The 17,078-nt window shown below is 37.3% G+C and overlaps 1 protein-coding gene across 9 annotated transcripts in view; it reads right to left on the reverse strand.

Annotated features, from left to right (window-relative positions):
- LOC121880357 (nesprin-1-like) overlaps window positions 1-17,078 on the reverse strand; it is a 258,059-nt gene that overhangs the window by 229,764 nt on the left and 11,217 nt on the right. For all 9 annotated transcript variants that reach the window (XM_042387526.1, XM_042387565.1, XM_042387541.1 and 6 more), the window contains exons 10-24: window positions 15,399-15,608; window positions 14,271-14,472; window positions 13,369-13,586; window positions 12,737-12,877; window positions 7,720-7,884; window positions 6,668-6,853; window positions 6,127-6,264; window positions 5,294-5,368; window positions 4,588-4,730; window positions 4,251-4,425; window positions 3,310-3,480; window positions 2,850-2,975; window positions 1,886-1,969; window positions 666-796; window positions 214-322 (exon numbers count right to left, since the gene is read on the reverse strand). In XM_042387526.1, coding sequence (XP_042243460.1) covers window positions 214-322; window positions 666-796; window positions 1,886-1,969; window positions 2,850-2,975; window positions 3,310-3,480; window positions 4,251-4,425; window positions 4,588-4,730; window positions 5,294-5,368; window positions 6,127-6,264; window positions 6,668-6,853; window positions 7,720-7,884; window positions 12,737-12,877; window positions 13,369-13,586; window positions 14,271-14,472; window positions 15,399-15,608 — 2,274 coding nt within the window. The remainder of the gene's footprint in view (window positions 1-213; window positions 323-665; window positions 797-1,885; window positions 1,970-2,849; window positions 2,976-3,309; window positions 3,481-4,250; window positions 4,426-4,587; window positions 4,731-5,293; window positions 5,369-6,126; window positions 6,265-6,667; window positions 6,854-7,719; window positions 7,885-12,736; window positions 12,878-13,368; window positions 13,587-14,270; window positions 14,473-15,398; window positions 15,609-17,078) is intronic.

Genomic DNA, 17,078 nt, shown 5'->3' on the forward strand with positions numbered 1-17,078 from the left:
CACATACAAATATTAAACAAAGAAAAAGGTGAAAAGACTGAATAAGGTACAAAAATCATTTTACTGATCACACTACATACACAGCATAGGCAAGTCACTGAACGAACTGTGGTATAATAAATGTATCAAAGGTGTGTGTGTGTGTGTGTGTGTGTGTGTTTTTTTTTAAAGTTAAGTTTTATACTGTGACCACAATAATACCATAAAACTTACTACAAATTTGTCCTTCAGTTTCTCATAGTCCTCAGCTTTGGACGTCTCTCTGTTGACTTCCTTTAGACAGTCGTTGACGCCGTCCATCCACAAAACCGTTTCTTCGACTCTGTTGTACAGTAATTTAAAACAATGAAATTTTTAGGCATTAAAATTAATTTAGTGATACAGTACTGAACTTTAAAATTATAAAAGAATAAAAATTAATGTATATGACAGTTTTTCCTTAGCCTTTATGACTTTTATTTTTATTTTAATTTGTTCTATTTATCACTTCACCACTTTCCAGTTCACTAGCCATTCGGGCAGTTGGTACGTTCATTCACTTTAAGAACTTTATAATCCAATGTTAAGGCCCATAAGAACATACAACTTGTTCAACACATCGAGTTAATCAATCATAAAACACATTCACGATATCTCTAAACAGAATAACCATCGGTGGGACTCACTTGCTCTCGTATTCCCTCCAACGTTCTGGGATCTGGTCCAGCTGAGAGGCCATAGTGCCAATACGAGTCTGCAGCTCTAACCATTGTCCCGTGCATCGCTGGCAGTCCTCCACAAGGCCTCTGTCATTCTTCTGTAAAAGAAAACTCAAACTCATCAATGACATTTTTATACCTGATCATCATGAGTAGAACTACAATATACAATAACATTCTTTATAATCTTTAATCTTTCTACAGTATTTTCTAAATCTACTTTTATAAATACAGTACTGAGAGAGAATGATATACAAGTACCATAGTTTAATAATCATATCTATTTCAGGTATTTGTGACATGATCAAAGAATAACTGGGAAACAAACATCAATATTGAATTAAAGACACACTTGAACCCAGTATGGATATATTAAACAATTACTGTACATAGAACAAACTCTAATGAGAAGAACCCACATTGATGATAAAGATTTTATCACCCGTCTTAGGCGTCAGCTCAACTGTTTATGACCGATGATTTGGATACTTTTACGATTAATTCATCAAATACTGTACATAAATACTGTATTCATTTTCCTGTACAAGCATTGCATAAAAAAAAAAGTGATGCACCAAATATACAATATGAATCATCATACTACAGTAATGGTAAGCTCTGAACTACTTTAATTTATGCTGTAAAACAACAGTACAGTATTGTATTTTACAAGATTAATACTGTAACTATTTATGAAGTTACTCATATCAATAGTTCATTCCCTACACTGCACTGTACTCTAAAACGTTTTCCATGGGAAATAAAATCAACTGTTACAATATTGACAAGAAATAAAGAATAAAATAAATTCTTGTTTCATTATATTAGTGTATTTCCTTATCTTCACATTCCTGGTATTTCAGGATACTGCACCAATCACATCCATATGCCCCTGAAGCAGCCCAGAGTTATGGTTTACCACACCATACAAAGCTTCCCTCTATTATGTCTGTGTGAGCAGTAAAATCCCCTCACCAACAAGGACATTCCATAACTAAGAACTAGAATGTGAAGGTAGATAAAGTCATCACTGCCTTCTGAATGGCCATACAGTAATGCCCTATCATCATCTTCGGTGCTAACGTACTGTTGACACTCTTTTAGTTAGCAGAGATCATCAAATTTTCAGGTAATTAAACACAAGTCCTCTAGCCACTAAGATGCGGGATCGGTGAAGGACAATTTACCTTATTTACATATTCGTGACTTGATACGTCCATGTTGTCTAATAATTCCTCTATACGTGACACCAACTCCTCAGCAAAGAACTCCTGTGGGTAGAGAAGCAACCAGTGAGTAAGTCTGTCCCCAGGCAATGAAGAACAGGTAGTGATATGGATAGTCTTTACTGCATACACGCGCACACACAAAGTAAATAATGAATATGGAAACTACGAAACAACTAGATAAATGTTTGCTCAAGTATCCCCTAAGTCCTAATACTAAAATAAGAAGACCATACACCATGGCTAATACAGTGAACAAAGGCAAACTACTGTACTATACTGCCCCTTAACACCAACACCCAACAAGTTCTTAATATCTAACAGCCAGGTCCCCCTCCAGACAGGTCCCCCTCCAGCCAGGTCCCCCTCCAGCCAGGTCCCCCTCCACCCAGGTTCCCCTCCAGCCAGGTCCACTTCCAACCAAGTCCCCCTCCACCCACAGCCAGGTCCTTCACCCTCCAGCCAGGTCCTCCAGGAGACCCCTCCAGCCAGGTCCCCCTCCAGCCAGGTCCCCCTCCACCCAGGTCTTCCTCCAACCAGACCCCCCTCCACCCAGGTCATCCTCCAGCCAGGTCCCCCTCAACCATCCATCAGTTTGTCAGTATCAATTAATTATTATACCTGGGGACTGCAACTGAAGATAGATAAGATAATTAATTGGCAAAGATTCAGAATACAATCGGCAAATAGAGAAATATATCATCTAATCCTAACCAGAGGCAGATACTGTAACTATATGGTCTTGTGGGAGAAAAACACATGAGGGAAAAAAGATGAGAGCTTGTGAGTACGGACATATAATTTTTATTTTTTTTTTTATTTTTTTTTATCAACAAGCTAATAAATTCGAAATAGTAGGTCTGATATTGTATATAGAATAAACCATATATTTTACTTCATTCATACATACACTAAGATCACTTACCTCGTGCTTTCTTCTAATGGCCTCGACGTTTTCACTTTTATTGTATGCGTTCTGTTCGCCGGCCAGTTCTTTCTCAATATCACGGACGTACATTTGGAAGGTGTTTTCATCTAGTCGGAACTCCAACTAAAATGGGTAAAAAATTGGTGAGTGTGTGTGTGTGTGTGTGCCATCATTTGTTGTACAGTACCGTTCAAATATATCTTGATACATTATCCACTCTTACAACTTACTAGATAAATCAAAATACTCCAAGAGAAAGCCTTCTGATTTCTTTCTATTTCTAAAAATCATAAATGAACAGATAATCTATTTAATCAACTCAAAGTGACTAATAATTGAGAATTTCTTTAAACTCAAGAAGAGAATATACAAGTGAGCAATGATTACACAACACTAATCATGATGAAGAATTGTCTATACCTATATTAAAGTTTCAAATTTTTCCAGAGTTAATTACCTTGAGTAGGTGAAGGGGCGCATGACACATGACGTCGTCCCATCGATTCTGTATACTTTTGATGGCCACGTCGATAGCCTCCTGCTCTGACTCAGCAACGTACTTTTGCAGGTCCTGTCCAGTGGCGATCACCTTCAGGAGGAGGTGCTCAGGGGCATTGATGAAAAAGTCCTGTGATCATAATATTTAACACAGGCGTTAATACTCACATATTTTATACACTACAAAATTCTAAGTTTCCCTTTACTCTTTCTCATGCGTCAAGTGAACTATTCTGCTACGTACTTTATTTTAGAAACTAGTGTTAATATTTAACTACTGTAATTCATAATAAAATAATTATTTTCACAGGTTTTTTGTAACATGTAATACCAATGATGGTTCTCGTGACGAAGATTTTTACCTCAAAATTCTATAGCAGCTTCTTTAACGCTTCAACAAATACTGAAGTAATATAACCAAACATGCAAAGGAAAAGTTGTTGTGTAAAATTTTATTTCATAATTCTGTTTATATTAGGAAGTATTAAAAGGATTCACACTCAGACTTAAATCCAAATTGAGTCAGATTGTAAGTGAGAGTGGGACCCATTGGCCTGGCAGCTCATTAGAGACAGTGTGGATACAGCAAACTGTACAGAAAACCTTTTCTTTTTGACACACAAAATTTTTGGGGTTGGCACTGCACTCAACTGCCCTTTATTTCCCCAACTACAATATTAGGTACCCATTCACAGCAGGGTAAATCAGAAGTGCCCCAAGTGGAAACAAGTGACCCTATAGACAGGGGGTGAGCACTTGAATGCTGTACTCCATTTGAATCAGATTAAATCAGGTTAATTATCAGGTTAATTATCAGTCTTCAAAATAATACTTAATCTGGAACTGTATATGAGTTTACTGTAGATCCTGGAAAAAGAAAGATCCTTTATATTGGTTCACCTTGTGTGTCTCCAGATAGCTCTTGGTTGTGATGGCCTTCTCCTGGAATAACTTCTCAGCACTTGTGATCCACTCAGTGACCTCTGATTCACATTCCTTAAAGCTCTGCCAACAGCGGATGCTCTCACTCATGCGAGTTTCCCACGTTACTGATGTAGCGGTCAACTCAGTGAATCTGTGTGGAAAATAAGACACTTCTAAAAAAGTAAAGTAAAACGGAATAAAATTGTTGCAAGAAAATAAAGCTTTCTCTAGTCTCTTTAATTCCTTCATTTCAGAACTAATCCAGTCTTCACATAACACAGCTGTACAAGTATTGTCTCTCCATATAACTTACCTCTCATTCAGTTTATTTATCTTTTCCTCAAGGTCTTGTACATTGAGATTTTCTCCTCCGTTTGTTGTCCGAAGAAGACTCTGATACACTCGGTTTTTAGTGTCTAGCATCGATTTGTAGTACAGTTGACGAGAGAAGAAGGCCTAGTGGATAAACCATCAGGTAGAATATATAAAGCTTCACAGTAAACAAGTTCCATCCTATTTTGGGAACAGAGTTAGTTGACAGACAGGTAAATAATATATTGAGCATCACAACAATAAATAGTCTCCCACAGCCTCCCTCTATAACAAATCTCCACACTTCAGTTACCAAACCAGTGCAGTAATACACTAATAGTTAATGATAATACCTGTTTTGAGCAATCTTGCTACATGTCTAGTCTACAATAACAAATAAATGAAATAAAAAATAAGATTTAAGCCTCACAAGGACTTGGTTATAAATTATAACAACATATAATCTAATACATGTACCAAAAGTACTAAAAAAAAAAAAATATGAATTACCGTACCATAAATTTCTTTCTAATCTATAACATAAAATAGAGGAGATTTAGAAGGAAAAGTAAACGGTAATATAATTTAATATTTTCCTACAACATCAGAAAAACTCACCAAGTCTTGTTAGAATAAGAAAAAGAAAAAATCGAGTGTAGGTTAAGAAGGTCAATCCTACGGCTGACAACCTTATGCAAAAAACCTACCCTGTGCGTCTCTAGTTGGTTCCTTGCCGTCTCATTGATGCCGGTGAAGGAAAAGGGTGACTCGGGATCTTCACTCTACATGAGGCAATAGAGAGGGCCGTTATTTTATGCTCACGACTTTGGTACTCATATATGCCGTCGACCTAAGCCCTGAGGATTTCACTAACACAGATGGGGACGAGGGTGAGCAAAAATAACAAAAACACAAAAAAAAAACATGAAAAGTAAATCCAATTCAAAAAATAAAAATTGAAGCCTAAAAACTTAGGTATGTTTAAAAAAAAATATTTAAAAATGCTTGAAAAAACTAAAAGCAGATATTACGCCACAGTTGATCCATCATTCTTCAGTACAAGACAAAACACCTAGTAAACATTGAGACACCTTCAGATACACTAAGTGACACCAAACACAAGAAGCTCTAGATAACATTGAGGGGGGAGGGGGAGGAGAGCAACCTTAGTGATATCATTATAATATGATACTTGGGTTGGGGTGGGGGGCCAGCAATCAAAAGCATTATCCACAGACTACCTCAATCTTATGTACAACACTGCATCATAATACCTGAACTGAGAGAAAAATAGGTAGGAATTTACTCACTTCCTCCCTACACCTAAGGAGGAAGACTGAAAAGAATACAATAAACACTATAAAAAAATTACAGCATTGCACAAGTTGAGGTATTCATGGGGGAAAAAAGTTCGGGATTTAAGATAGTGAATGTGTCCTGCAGAGTAATCTAGGGATTTTATTTGAACAGGGAAAAACTAGGGGCTAAAATCTTCACAGAGCAGAACACCAAACAACACTTGAGAGAGAGAGAGAATTACTTTGTGTCGGGTAAGTTGGTCCTGCATGTGTTCATTTGTGCTGTGGAGTGTGAAGGAGTCCAGGAGGGCCTCTGCTTCATCCAGCCACCGACTTATCTCAGCAATGCCGCCGTCTACTGCCTCCAGCTGAGTTATTATCTGTGCAAGAAGAAAAGCAAACATAATGGTACAACTATGAAATTTATTCTTTACTCCTTATCTGGTAATTCTACTTAATCTTTAATTCTCCTGATATTTAGTGTGTGTGTGTGTGTGTGTGTGTGTGTGTGTGTGTGTGTGTGTGTGTGTGTGTGTGTGTGTGTGTGTGTGTGTGTGTGTGTAAATTGATATATACACGAGTTTATGAGTAAAAAAGAAATATTCTATTCTTTCAGTTTTTATGGAGTTTTATCAAATAAAACATTCAAGAACTGTATTGAAGTTGTGGTTTGTTTACCAAGTCTATGAGGTCCTGTAAATGTTCACCAAGTTATGAGTAAAAGAGTAAAAGGCTTCTCCACTCGGCCTTATCACATGTTTTCTGTTACACATCATCACTTACTTGAGTTGTGATGTACATCTTCTGGGGAATGACTGCTCGATACCTGACAAGCTCTTCCTTTTCTTGCTTGAGAGACCACATCATCTTCTCTATCTCATCAGGTGTCAGGTCTTGGACAAGAGCCTGGAAGTCCTTGGATATATTTTTGAAGAGCAGCTCCATTTCTTCAATCTCAGTGTTCAGTTTCTTGAAGCAAAAGGAGATTTTTTATCAGTACAATGATGCCTATAGTGTAATTCCTGTAGAAATTCTAAATACCAGATTAATGTATTGAGAGCAGTTTGTTTCTGGCATCTATGTATGTAAAATAATGCACGATTAGTTGTGGCTAACACCTTACACAAGCAGAGCACACACAATCTCTTGACCTATCAGAGCACTGCTTCTTTAGACCACCAATCAGCTAAGGGCTTCCTTCCAACACCAGCAGCAGTATGTCATCAAGTGTTGGGTAATACTGTACAGAACATAAACACTATTATCTGGAGTGGTCCACTAAAACTGCTCTAAGAAATAGTAGTCTTTCTAGATTTTTCTTGTACTGTATCTACAAAACTAAACTATTAATGGTTTCATCATACAAGCTTAATTTAAGTGTTTGAACTCACTACAGTAACTGGGAAAAAAACAAATACAGTACAGTTTTGGACATAATTTCTTTATACAATTTTATTTGCTTCATTAATTTTTTACTTAAGACGATTGGTTTTTTTAATGTAGATTAACAGTTATGCAAGTCTCATTTTCTGTTTGATCTATCAAAGAACCTTCACACATTACTTTAATTACTCTCAATTTTTCCACTGCAAACCTGAGTACTGTGCATGTCAACTCCACGTCTTGAGTGTTAATGAAGGTCATAACAAAGAACAGACCAGCCGCTTGAGCGGTTAATAACCTGACAAGTGGTGGAAATTGTGAATTACAAAAAATCTTTACTGTAATAATAATAATAATAATAATAATAATAATAATAATAATAATAATAATAATAATAATAATAATAATCTTTTCAGTATGTCAATGATTTACAACACAAGACACTAACACACCTTAAGCTGCTCTCTGTACGACTTCACTGCCTCAACAGTGCATACGTTTGTGGAATTGAGAATGACCTCAGCATTCTCAAGCCACAGTTCTAGCCGGTCCTGTCCGGACTGGTAGTCGTTCTTGGTTCGAATTATCTGGCCACGATGGAGGTACTGCTGCACGTACTAAGGTGAGGGGAAAAAGTATTCATTGAAAAAGAGAAGGAGAGTAAGAAAAGATGGAGAGCAATGTACTGTACAGACTTACAGTACAGTACATGCCAGGAACTGTTATAAGATACTTTATTGTTAACATTTGTGGTACAATAAAACACAAGGATGACCTGTTTAAAAATGTGAAATAAATTAGTGTAAAGCAGCCAATGCAGATGTGTGCAAGATGGATTCAATCTTCTTTAAAATATATATACATAAGTATATATATACACTGTACACTGTATTCCATCATCTATATAAAAGATTTGGAACACTACAAAAAGTTATTAATTTAAAAGACATATCCCAGAGATAAACAGATCACTTAGCTAAAGGATAATTATACAGTCTGGGATCCACCTACTTGTTAATACATTATAATTATATTAAGTGGAGAAAATACTTTAAGGATGTGATGGTTGGTGGTGAGGTAAAGATGCCTGGGTACTGATAACACAGGATGACCAGCAGAAAAGCAAAATGCTAGGGAAAAACAAGATTGGTGGAGAGGAACAGAAAACTACAGTACAGTATAATACTGTACAGTAACTACAAAAAGCTGGGAGGTAAAAGTATTCAAGATGATATGACTAACTGTAAGAGGGAGAGAAGGACTGGGCAGGCAATGGCAAAAGTCTGTGGTTAACTTTTTAATTTTTGGAATCTATAGTGGCTGAGGCGAGATCCTGTACAATGGAGAACTATTATGTGTGAAGGAGGAAGACAAGATGACACATGTAGAGTTGAGAAGTGTTCAGGTAGTCAAGTGGACGTTGACAATTCACTTTACTACATTGTTAATTAATCATGATACAAATACCCCAATATGGATTACATATATAATTTGCACTAGTGTATTATTTTCCTAATACTGTATTCACCTCAGGCAGTATGTGGCTGGGAGTGAAGGAAAGCTGACAGGTGATGAAAATAATTCAGAAACTATATTTATAAACAAAGATTTAAGTTGTAACTTTATGATCAAAGTCACAGATTTCAGCATTAAAGGAGTAAGAATATTTAGGCCCAAATAAAATTTACAGTAATCTTACTTCCTTTTCCAATCAAGAATAATAAGACAACCTTCTCTACCCATAAGAATTGGGGCCGAGTCCTGATGGGCTCTGGTAAAACTGGGTCCCAGGCCTAAAGGTCCTCAATATATTGGACTGTAATAGGTTAAATAAGTTTAATTTGGGACCTGTAAGGACTTATGCCCATTTGACCTGTAACTAAGTTAGTACTACATTCTCCTACATCAATTCATATTAAAAATTAACTGAATCAAAATCTTACGTCAGCTGACCATCAACACGGCAAAAATACAGTACAAGTATTTGTTCGCATAATGTTGTGCCTAACAACCTAAACACAACACAATACAATGAATAAAAGAAATAATCTATATAAATGTACAGTATTAATCACTACAAAATCACTTTGTATTCAATTCATTACATCAGCAGCAAAATAAATTGCAATTCTGGTAAGTTAGGGTACCATACAGTACAGTAATATGGTAATGTAACTCACACTGTAGATCTGAAAATCATATTGATTTACAGTCAAGACTTGTACACAAAAACATAAGATAGAGTCAAGAAGCACTAATAATCTACTGTGGTGTCACGTGCTCTGATCTGTTCATCAGTTCCATGTAGTACATGTACAGTATTACACAGAGACATGTGAGATAATTAGTGCCATGGAAATGAAGCAAGTTTGACGGCAAAATCTGATAATCACTACACGTTGTCTCGGAAAAAATGTATACAGATCTTCAAGGAGATCGTGTGAATGTTTGTATTATAACAGACAACATTGTCCTAACCTGTTGATGTACAAAGTGTCCCACAATGTTGAGGTTGTAATATGAACATTCACACATTCTCCATGAAAATCTTTAAGGCCATGTTTATATTGTTTTCTGAGACACTCTGCATTAGTGTACCACAGCAGTGAAGCATATAAGTGACTGTCAACGTGGATGTTGTGTCTCACGAATATCAGCTCAAAATAGTGTGCAAGGTGACAATACTTCAACCGTCGTGTTGTGGAGATGAATGGTGCAAATTAAGCTTGAGGTGGGTCTTGCAATGGCAGTAACTCTTAATCATTAAGCTGGTTTACCCAATTAATGATCACCAGCCAAGCACTATAGTCATCTAAATTATACATACGGTACTTAACTATTAAATAAACCATAAATTTCTATGATGTCAATATCAGTTTCTTATTGACTTGCATAATAATACTAATAACTTAATTATTTTAGGAATCAGAAAAATGAAAAAAAGCATATCAATATTAAGGACTTTGATTCTATTCAAATTTGGTCACATGAACGGTCTGCTTACCCAGTGATATACCGCGCTGCACTGAATAAGAACGAACAAAGGTTGAGTCAAAGTTTTCAGCGAGCCAAGTACCAGAAAACATTCATTAATTAAACTGTGTACTGTACTGTGTAAGTCTATTAGATAAATATTGAAACTCATCTCTTGACTAGTGAAAAAAAAAGACTTAACATTCACAAAACAACAGAACTCAAGAAAAGAATGAAGTGAAGGATAAAACAGGATTAAAACAAGAATAAAGATGAAATAAACACAGTGGCAAACAGGATAAGTGAAAAGAAAAAGTAAAAAGTAAAAGTTTGGAAGAACAAAAACTACAAAAACACAAGAGTGAGGACAAACACAAGAACCATAAGCTATATTCTCTAAATTTTATCTTACAATTATTAAGACATTGATGACACACAGTTAAGACATAAGTGACACACAGTTAAGACATTGGTGACACACAGTTAAGACATTGGTGACACACAGTTAAGACATTGGTGACACACAGTTAAGACATTGGTGACACACAGTTAAGACATTGGTGACATAATAAAGTATTAAAGGTTTCTATGTGTTTCCCAATCAGTAAGAATCACTGTACAGTGGACGTCTAAATAATGAATCTATACTTCACTTTAGGGTTTATGTATATTGTATATATGTATTTTGTATAATCCTGGATGCTTTACCTCACTAAGTACAGGATGGCTGAAACTAAGAGCAAGCCTCGACTTTCCCTTCATTCACTCGTTCATCCTCACAGCTATAAAAGATGTCTCCACTGTGGTACTCCCTTCCCACAACAACACCCTGAGTAGTGTATCTGTTTTAACACCGCCACATCAACACATCCCAGCATCACCTGGTAACCTCCAAACGCTTAGTCACTACAGTATCACCTGAACTGCCAAGGCATATCAGATGCTCTCCTATAAGATTAATTACAGTACCATTAAAACTGTCTCCATATATTTTTTCTTCAAGGTTTTCAGACATTTATAAAACTATGGTTGTGTAACCTGGACGTTGTGTGTGTAACATACAGTTGCAGAAAGGTGTTCATACATCAGCTGTGGTAACCCTCGTCTCCAAATGGCCAACCTATATGATCTATAGCAAACCTATCCACCAATCATGTCCGTTGTTACACGACCAATACCCATTCATTCATAAATAATGATACTACTCCTGTGACGTTGCCGTTTGGAGACACATGTTACCACAGGGAAGTAAGAACAAATTTCCACAACTGTACCTGTATAGCAATATTCTGACTCACGACTTGGTATGAATTTTCCTCAGTTGTAATGGTAAGTCTCTTTTACGCAGATCCTATGACCTCACAAGCATCATGTAAACAATAAGGAAATTAACACATCAAAACATACATGGCTGGCTGGCTGAGGGAGGATGAATATGACTGAATATACATCATACATAGTGAAGGATATCATGGATCACAGCTGAGTCTGGTACGGTATTAAAGGGTTTTCCAAGATGACATTTTGTGATTGGCTGAGGGAGGAAAGGCCACAATTCAACAGCAGCCAATCATACTCACCTCCCAAGTGGCTGTGGCTTCTCCTCCGAACATACCCTAATCAAGATAGAGATTATGGTAGGCAAATAAAACCTTCTTCCATACTTTTTTCTTCTTCTTTTTTTCTTTTCTAAGCTAAAAGTAACTTGTATCATCATAAAAGTAATAAAAAAAAAATCGCTTTTTACACCCATATTTAGGATGTCTCTACAATGTTCGCTCTAACACATGTTTCTCTATAATATAAAGTACAGAACAGGTTATCAAGAACCCTTCATACTCTACTTCACTACTATCAAGGAATTGGGAAGATTAAAAAAATTATTACTAAATGCACAGTGAATTTATCTGCACGAGTCAAAAACATAAAAATTTAAATGATTTCCAACTGAATAAGACTCTCTATGTACTGTCTGAGGTTTCATTTCTGGATAACATTACTGATGGTCTGTATGTGAGAATTTTTCTTATTTATGACCAAAAACACAATAAATTCCTCTTTGCCCTCTTCTATAAAACATCCCTGTGTAAATATTTCCCCTTTTTTATCATACTTTAAAGTTCTTAATAGAATGATCTGACTAAAAGTGTAACTGACAGATCAACTGATGTTGTACGGTGTGAACAAATTTATTGTATCATATTTCACTGATGCCAAATATTGTGTGTACACTAACTCAACATCAGAATAATGAACAAGGACATGTTCAAATTAATAAATCTATTATATACAACAGTAAATGAAGGAAAAAATCATGAAATATTATAATAAAAGTTTAAAACATTTAACAATTTATAACCCAAGAAAATCAACTGTTTTTATTAAGGCAAAGAATGTGATTTATTTAGTATGCATTATTCGTATTCAGAATATTAGATACGTTTATTTAGTGCAAACAAGAATATTTGCAGGCCAAGAGACGTGGACCTCTCCTACCTGGAACAGTTCATCCCATTTGGTGTTGACGTTGATGAGCTTCTCCCGGATCTCCTGTGCTACTTCTTGCCGGCACGTAGCGGCCAGGAAGTTGCCGGTCTCGTTCATCTCACCGTGTCTCTCCTTCCACTCTCCCAGATCCTGTACACAGATGGGAACAGCAGAGTGTGTCTCAGTGTACAGTACAGACACAGCAGGATGGGTGAATACATCAAGTCTTTCAATACAGTTTATTTCATCATCAAAGGAAGAGAAATAAATTAAACAGCCATTTATCATACATAACACAAAGAAATAATACAAATATTTAAAATTAGTAAAAACCTCATAAAAAAAGCATAGTATTGTACTGCATAGTAAATTTCAACTGTTCATAAGGCCACTGCTATTTCTGTTTCCTCTGGCCAATATTATAAACTGTAGTAAGATTGTAATAATCAGAAGAATCACAATACTCATACTGTATAATCATTCATAAACACAGACCTAATCTTTACACTAATCCCTTCTGTAAGAGTTACTGTAGTTTCATATTTGTATCTGATACTCTTCGGTGGAAAAAACCGACTCATTAATCATTGGAATCATAATTTATATATGAATCTTATTGTGGTAGTCCAGGATTTTCTCACCTGGAAATAATCCATCTTGTCCTCCTCTGGCAGGCTGACCATGGCCAGGGCCCGGTCCAACCACGACTCAAACTGCTGTGTGAGCTCAATAAACTTCTTCCAGTAGGTGATGACCTCCTCCAGGAGACTCTGGATACACCTCAGCTCCACCGACACGTTCTTCCAGCGCTCATTCATTTCCAGAAGGAATTTGGCAATGCCATCACTCTCGGCCTTACCTGAGGTGAGTGAGAGAATTTTATGTTGCGATTAACAATTTGTCTCAAAGATTTCCTCACCCCACAGTATACAGGTATTTGTAATTCAAAGGACCTAACTGTAAATAAGTATCTGGTGGCTTTTTCGGTTAGCCTTGGTCATATCGCCTGACTGTTTATTATTGTTGTATACCTGCACTGCCTACATATACAGTATTGGAAACTGTATACTGTACCTCCAAGGTCTACCCAGTATGTAAAACATATACGTATACTGTACCTGCATTGTCTATACACACTCTGAAATGTATACCAGCATGGTCTATTTACATGTAAAACCAATTGTAAACTTGTATGATGACTATACTGAATATACAGTATATCATTATTATTATTACTACTACAAGATGAACCACATCACCCGGTTAAAATATTTGGTGTCACATAACATTTGACATAACAATGTTTTGTAATTCATTCAACATTATACCTGTATACAGATTTTCCAGTCTATTTCTATTTTATATTTGGTCCTTACATTATGGCATCACATAATAACAATGTAAACACAACTACAGCAGATGAGAAGAACTGTAATGAACATATTGCATTATACACAGACTACAGCATAGGATTATTAGTTCCATATGCAATCAAGGGTGACTCTTGTATATGCATTATGACGTCTCTAGCAACCTCACTTACTTAAATTGGAATCTTTCTTGTAAGCTTCAGACACTTGCTGCATTTCATGGAAAGCTCGGTCGAATTCTTGGAATATATTTCGAGTTCCGACAAAGGATCGATACTCTGCGAGGATCTGCTGAACTTCTTGCTCTTTGCCATATTTCACAGCCCAGGTCTTCAATTTTGCTTCCACTAGGATCAGGAAGGCTACCAGGCAGTGCTAGGGAGAGTTAAACAAGAGGACACAAGATTATTTAAAATTCTGTGTACATTGACATACTTTGTAGGGTCTAAATATACTGTACTACAGATATTTCTCTGCCACTCAGCACAGTATACTTCCACACAGCATACTGCCACATAGCACACTTCCACACAGCACACTGCCACATAACGCACTTCCACACAGCACACTGCCACATAGCACACTTCCACATAGTAACCCCAACATATTGACAGATTCCTACACTAACATAACATTTTCACCTCTACAATTCCTAATTATGCCTTTTTATATTATTCAATCTTTCCCTTCCCTACCACATTTATTTCCCTGACCATTCAATCTCTCTCTCTCTTCACTATCTATCGCTCACCACCTCCATTTACTATTCCCGTTCAATCCATCTCGCCTTTCAATATTTGTTTCTCATGGAACAATTAACAGAAACAATAAAAGGACATCCACAGGCATCAGCTACAAACCTTCATAATTTTACAATATATACAGTACAGTATCTATGTTGACATCATATATGAACGATGGTGACAAAGATTCCAAAATACTACAGTACCGTACTGTATTCCTGAGCTGTAACTGCACTGAGAAAGCAAACTACCTTATAAAACTACAGTATTTGAATTTACAGAATAAAAGGAACACTTGAAGAATCTCCACCCCAACGTATTTCACCACCCTAACATTATTTGGGGGATAAGGTTAGGTCAGTGTTAGGTTAAGATAGGTTAGGATACATTAGGTTAGCATTAGGGTGGGTTAGGTTAGCATTAGGGTGGTTTGGTTAGGCTAACATTAGGGTAGTTAAGCTTAGGTATAATAAGCTGGGGTGGAGATTCTTCAGGTGATCCAAATAAAAACATAAAACCAAGAGCCATCACAAAGAACAACACAAATCCAAGACTCACTCTGTGCTCCAGGTACTTGAGTTTTATCTTTCTCTGAGCGGCACGAGGGGCGATGGTCTTCAGTCTCAGCTCCATGTACTCAAGCTGCTGCTGCGGGATGGTGGCTGCATCTGAGGTACTCTTCAGGGACTCGAACTTGGTGGTAATTGACGGTAATTCAGCGAAGAATGTCTTGTGTTCTTCTATCTTTTTACTCAGTAGGTTGGCAATCTGGGGAAGGATTATTTCTCATATTGATGGAGTTGAGAGAACGGGGTAGTGAATTCATCTGTAAGAGTGCCAGCACAGAACTAGAGGACAGTGGGACAACCCCCACCCGCTCTACCTCCCACCCAAGAGGAAGCAAGCACCATCTCAACAATATCATCTCTGACCACACCCCTCAAAATACAGTAGCAAACACTGCAGCTGTTGAGAATGGAGGGAGGCCAGAGTCACTACCAAGATCAGAGACGTTACTGGGAACAAATTCCGGCTTGAAAGTCCTGTACACTAATACTGAGATGTTCCTTGATAAGAGAGAGGCGTTTGAAACACTACTGAAGGTACATCAACCTCATATAGTAGGAGTTGTAGAACTGTTGTACAAGAACAGGAGAATCGACCCGGAGGAATGTGAGTTCAATTTACAGTAGATGGATAAGACTCATTTACAAACCTTTCTCAAGCAGCTTGCAAGATGGGTATGGTTAGCTATGCTAGGCAAGACCTTAGAGCCTGCCAGGTGAGGGTACAGGAGGAGGATGTTTTTGAAGAATTAAAGTGATGTAAAATAAAATTATAGGGGAGAGCCTTACTAATTGTAGGGTGTATCTACAGATCCCCAAACAATATCTTATTAAAACAAAGGAACTTAAAGCCTTAATAGATAATGCAACAGTGCTTAACCCTAGCCACCTCCTTGTCATGGGGGACTTTAACTATGGTGACATCGATTGGAGAAATAAACCATGCCAAATTACCTAAATAACCCTCACTACTGTTTTTGTAAAACTCTGAGAGACAATTTTCTGTTCCAACATGTTACTTTTTCTTTAACTTTTATCCTCTTCGCCACTGATCGGCTCGTTAGCCACTTGGGTGGTCGGTCAGTCTCTGTTACGCACTGTTGGCAAATACTGGGCATGCACTGGCTCCTGAACATATTGGAACCTGCTCCAGTGTTAGTCAAGTCTGGCCATGAATGAGCTCACACTAGGTGCCATTACAACGCTCTCTGGCAGATTGTGCCAAGAGTTCATAATTCTCACTCCGAAAAAGTTTGCCCTCACAGTTTTCTGGACTTGTGGCTTCTTCAATCTTGAGCTGTGACCCCTTGTGGGGCGGACGTCCGCCAAATCCAGGTATGTACATTCCACTGAGTTGTGCCCCCTGAGATGTTTATACACTTCGATTAGGTCACCCCTCGCCTGTCTGTAGTATAAGCTAAGTAGATGCAGGCGCTCCAATCTCTCTGGGTAACTCAGGTTCTGTAGAGCAGGCACCAGTCTAGTGGCCCTCCTTTGGACATTTTCAATCAATTGACAGTCTCTAGCATACCTCGGGGACCAGACAAGGTCACAGTACTCCAGATGGGGAAATACCTCACTCTTTATGATTTTGATGAGAGCCGGACCATCCAGATATCTAAATGACCATTTTATAAGACCTACTAGTTTCTTTACCTGATTCACCTTCTTC

The sequence above is a fragment of the Homarus americanus genome, unplaced genomic scaffold (genome assembly GCF_018991925.1).
Source record: "Homarus americanus isolate GMGI-L3 unplaced genomic scaffold, GMGI_Hamer_2.0 scaffold50564, whole genome shotgun sequence".
NCBI classification, from domain to species: Eukaryota; Metazoa; Arthropoda; class Malacostraca; order Decapoda; family Nephropidae; genus Homarus; species Homarus americanus.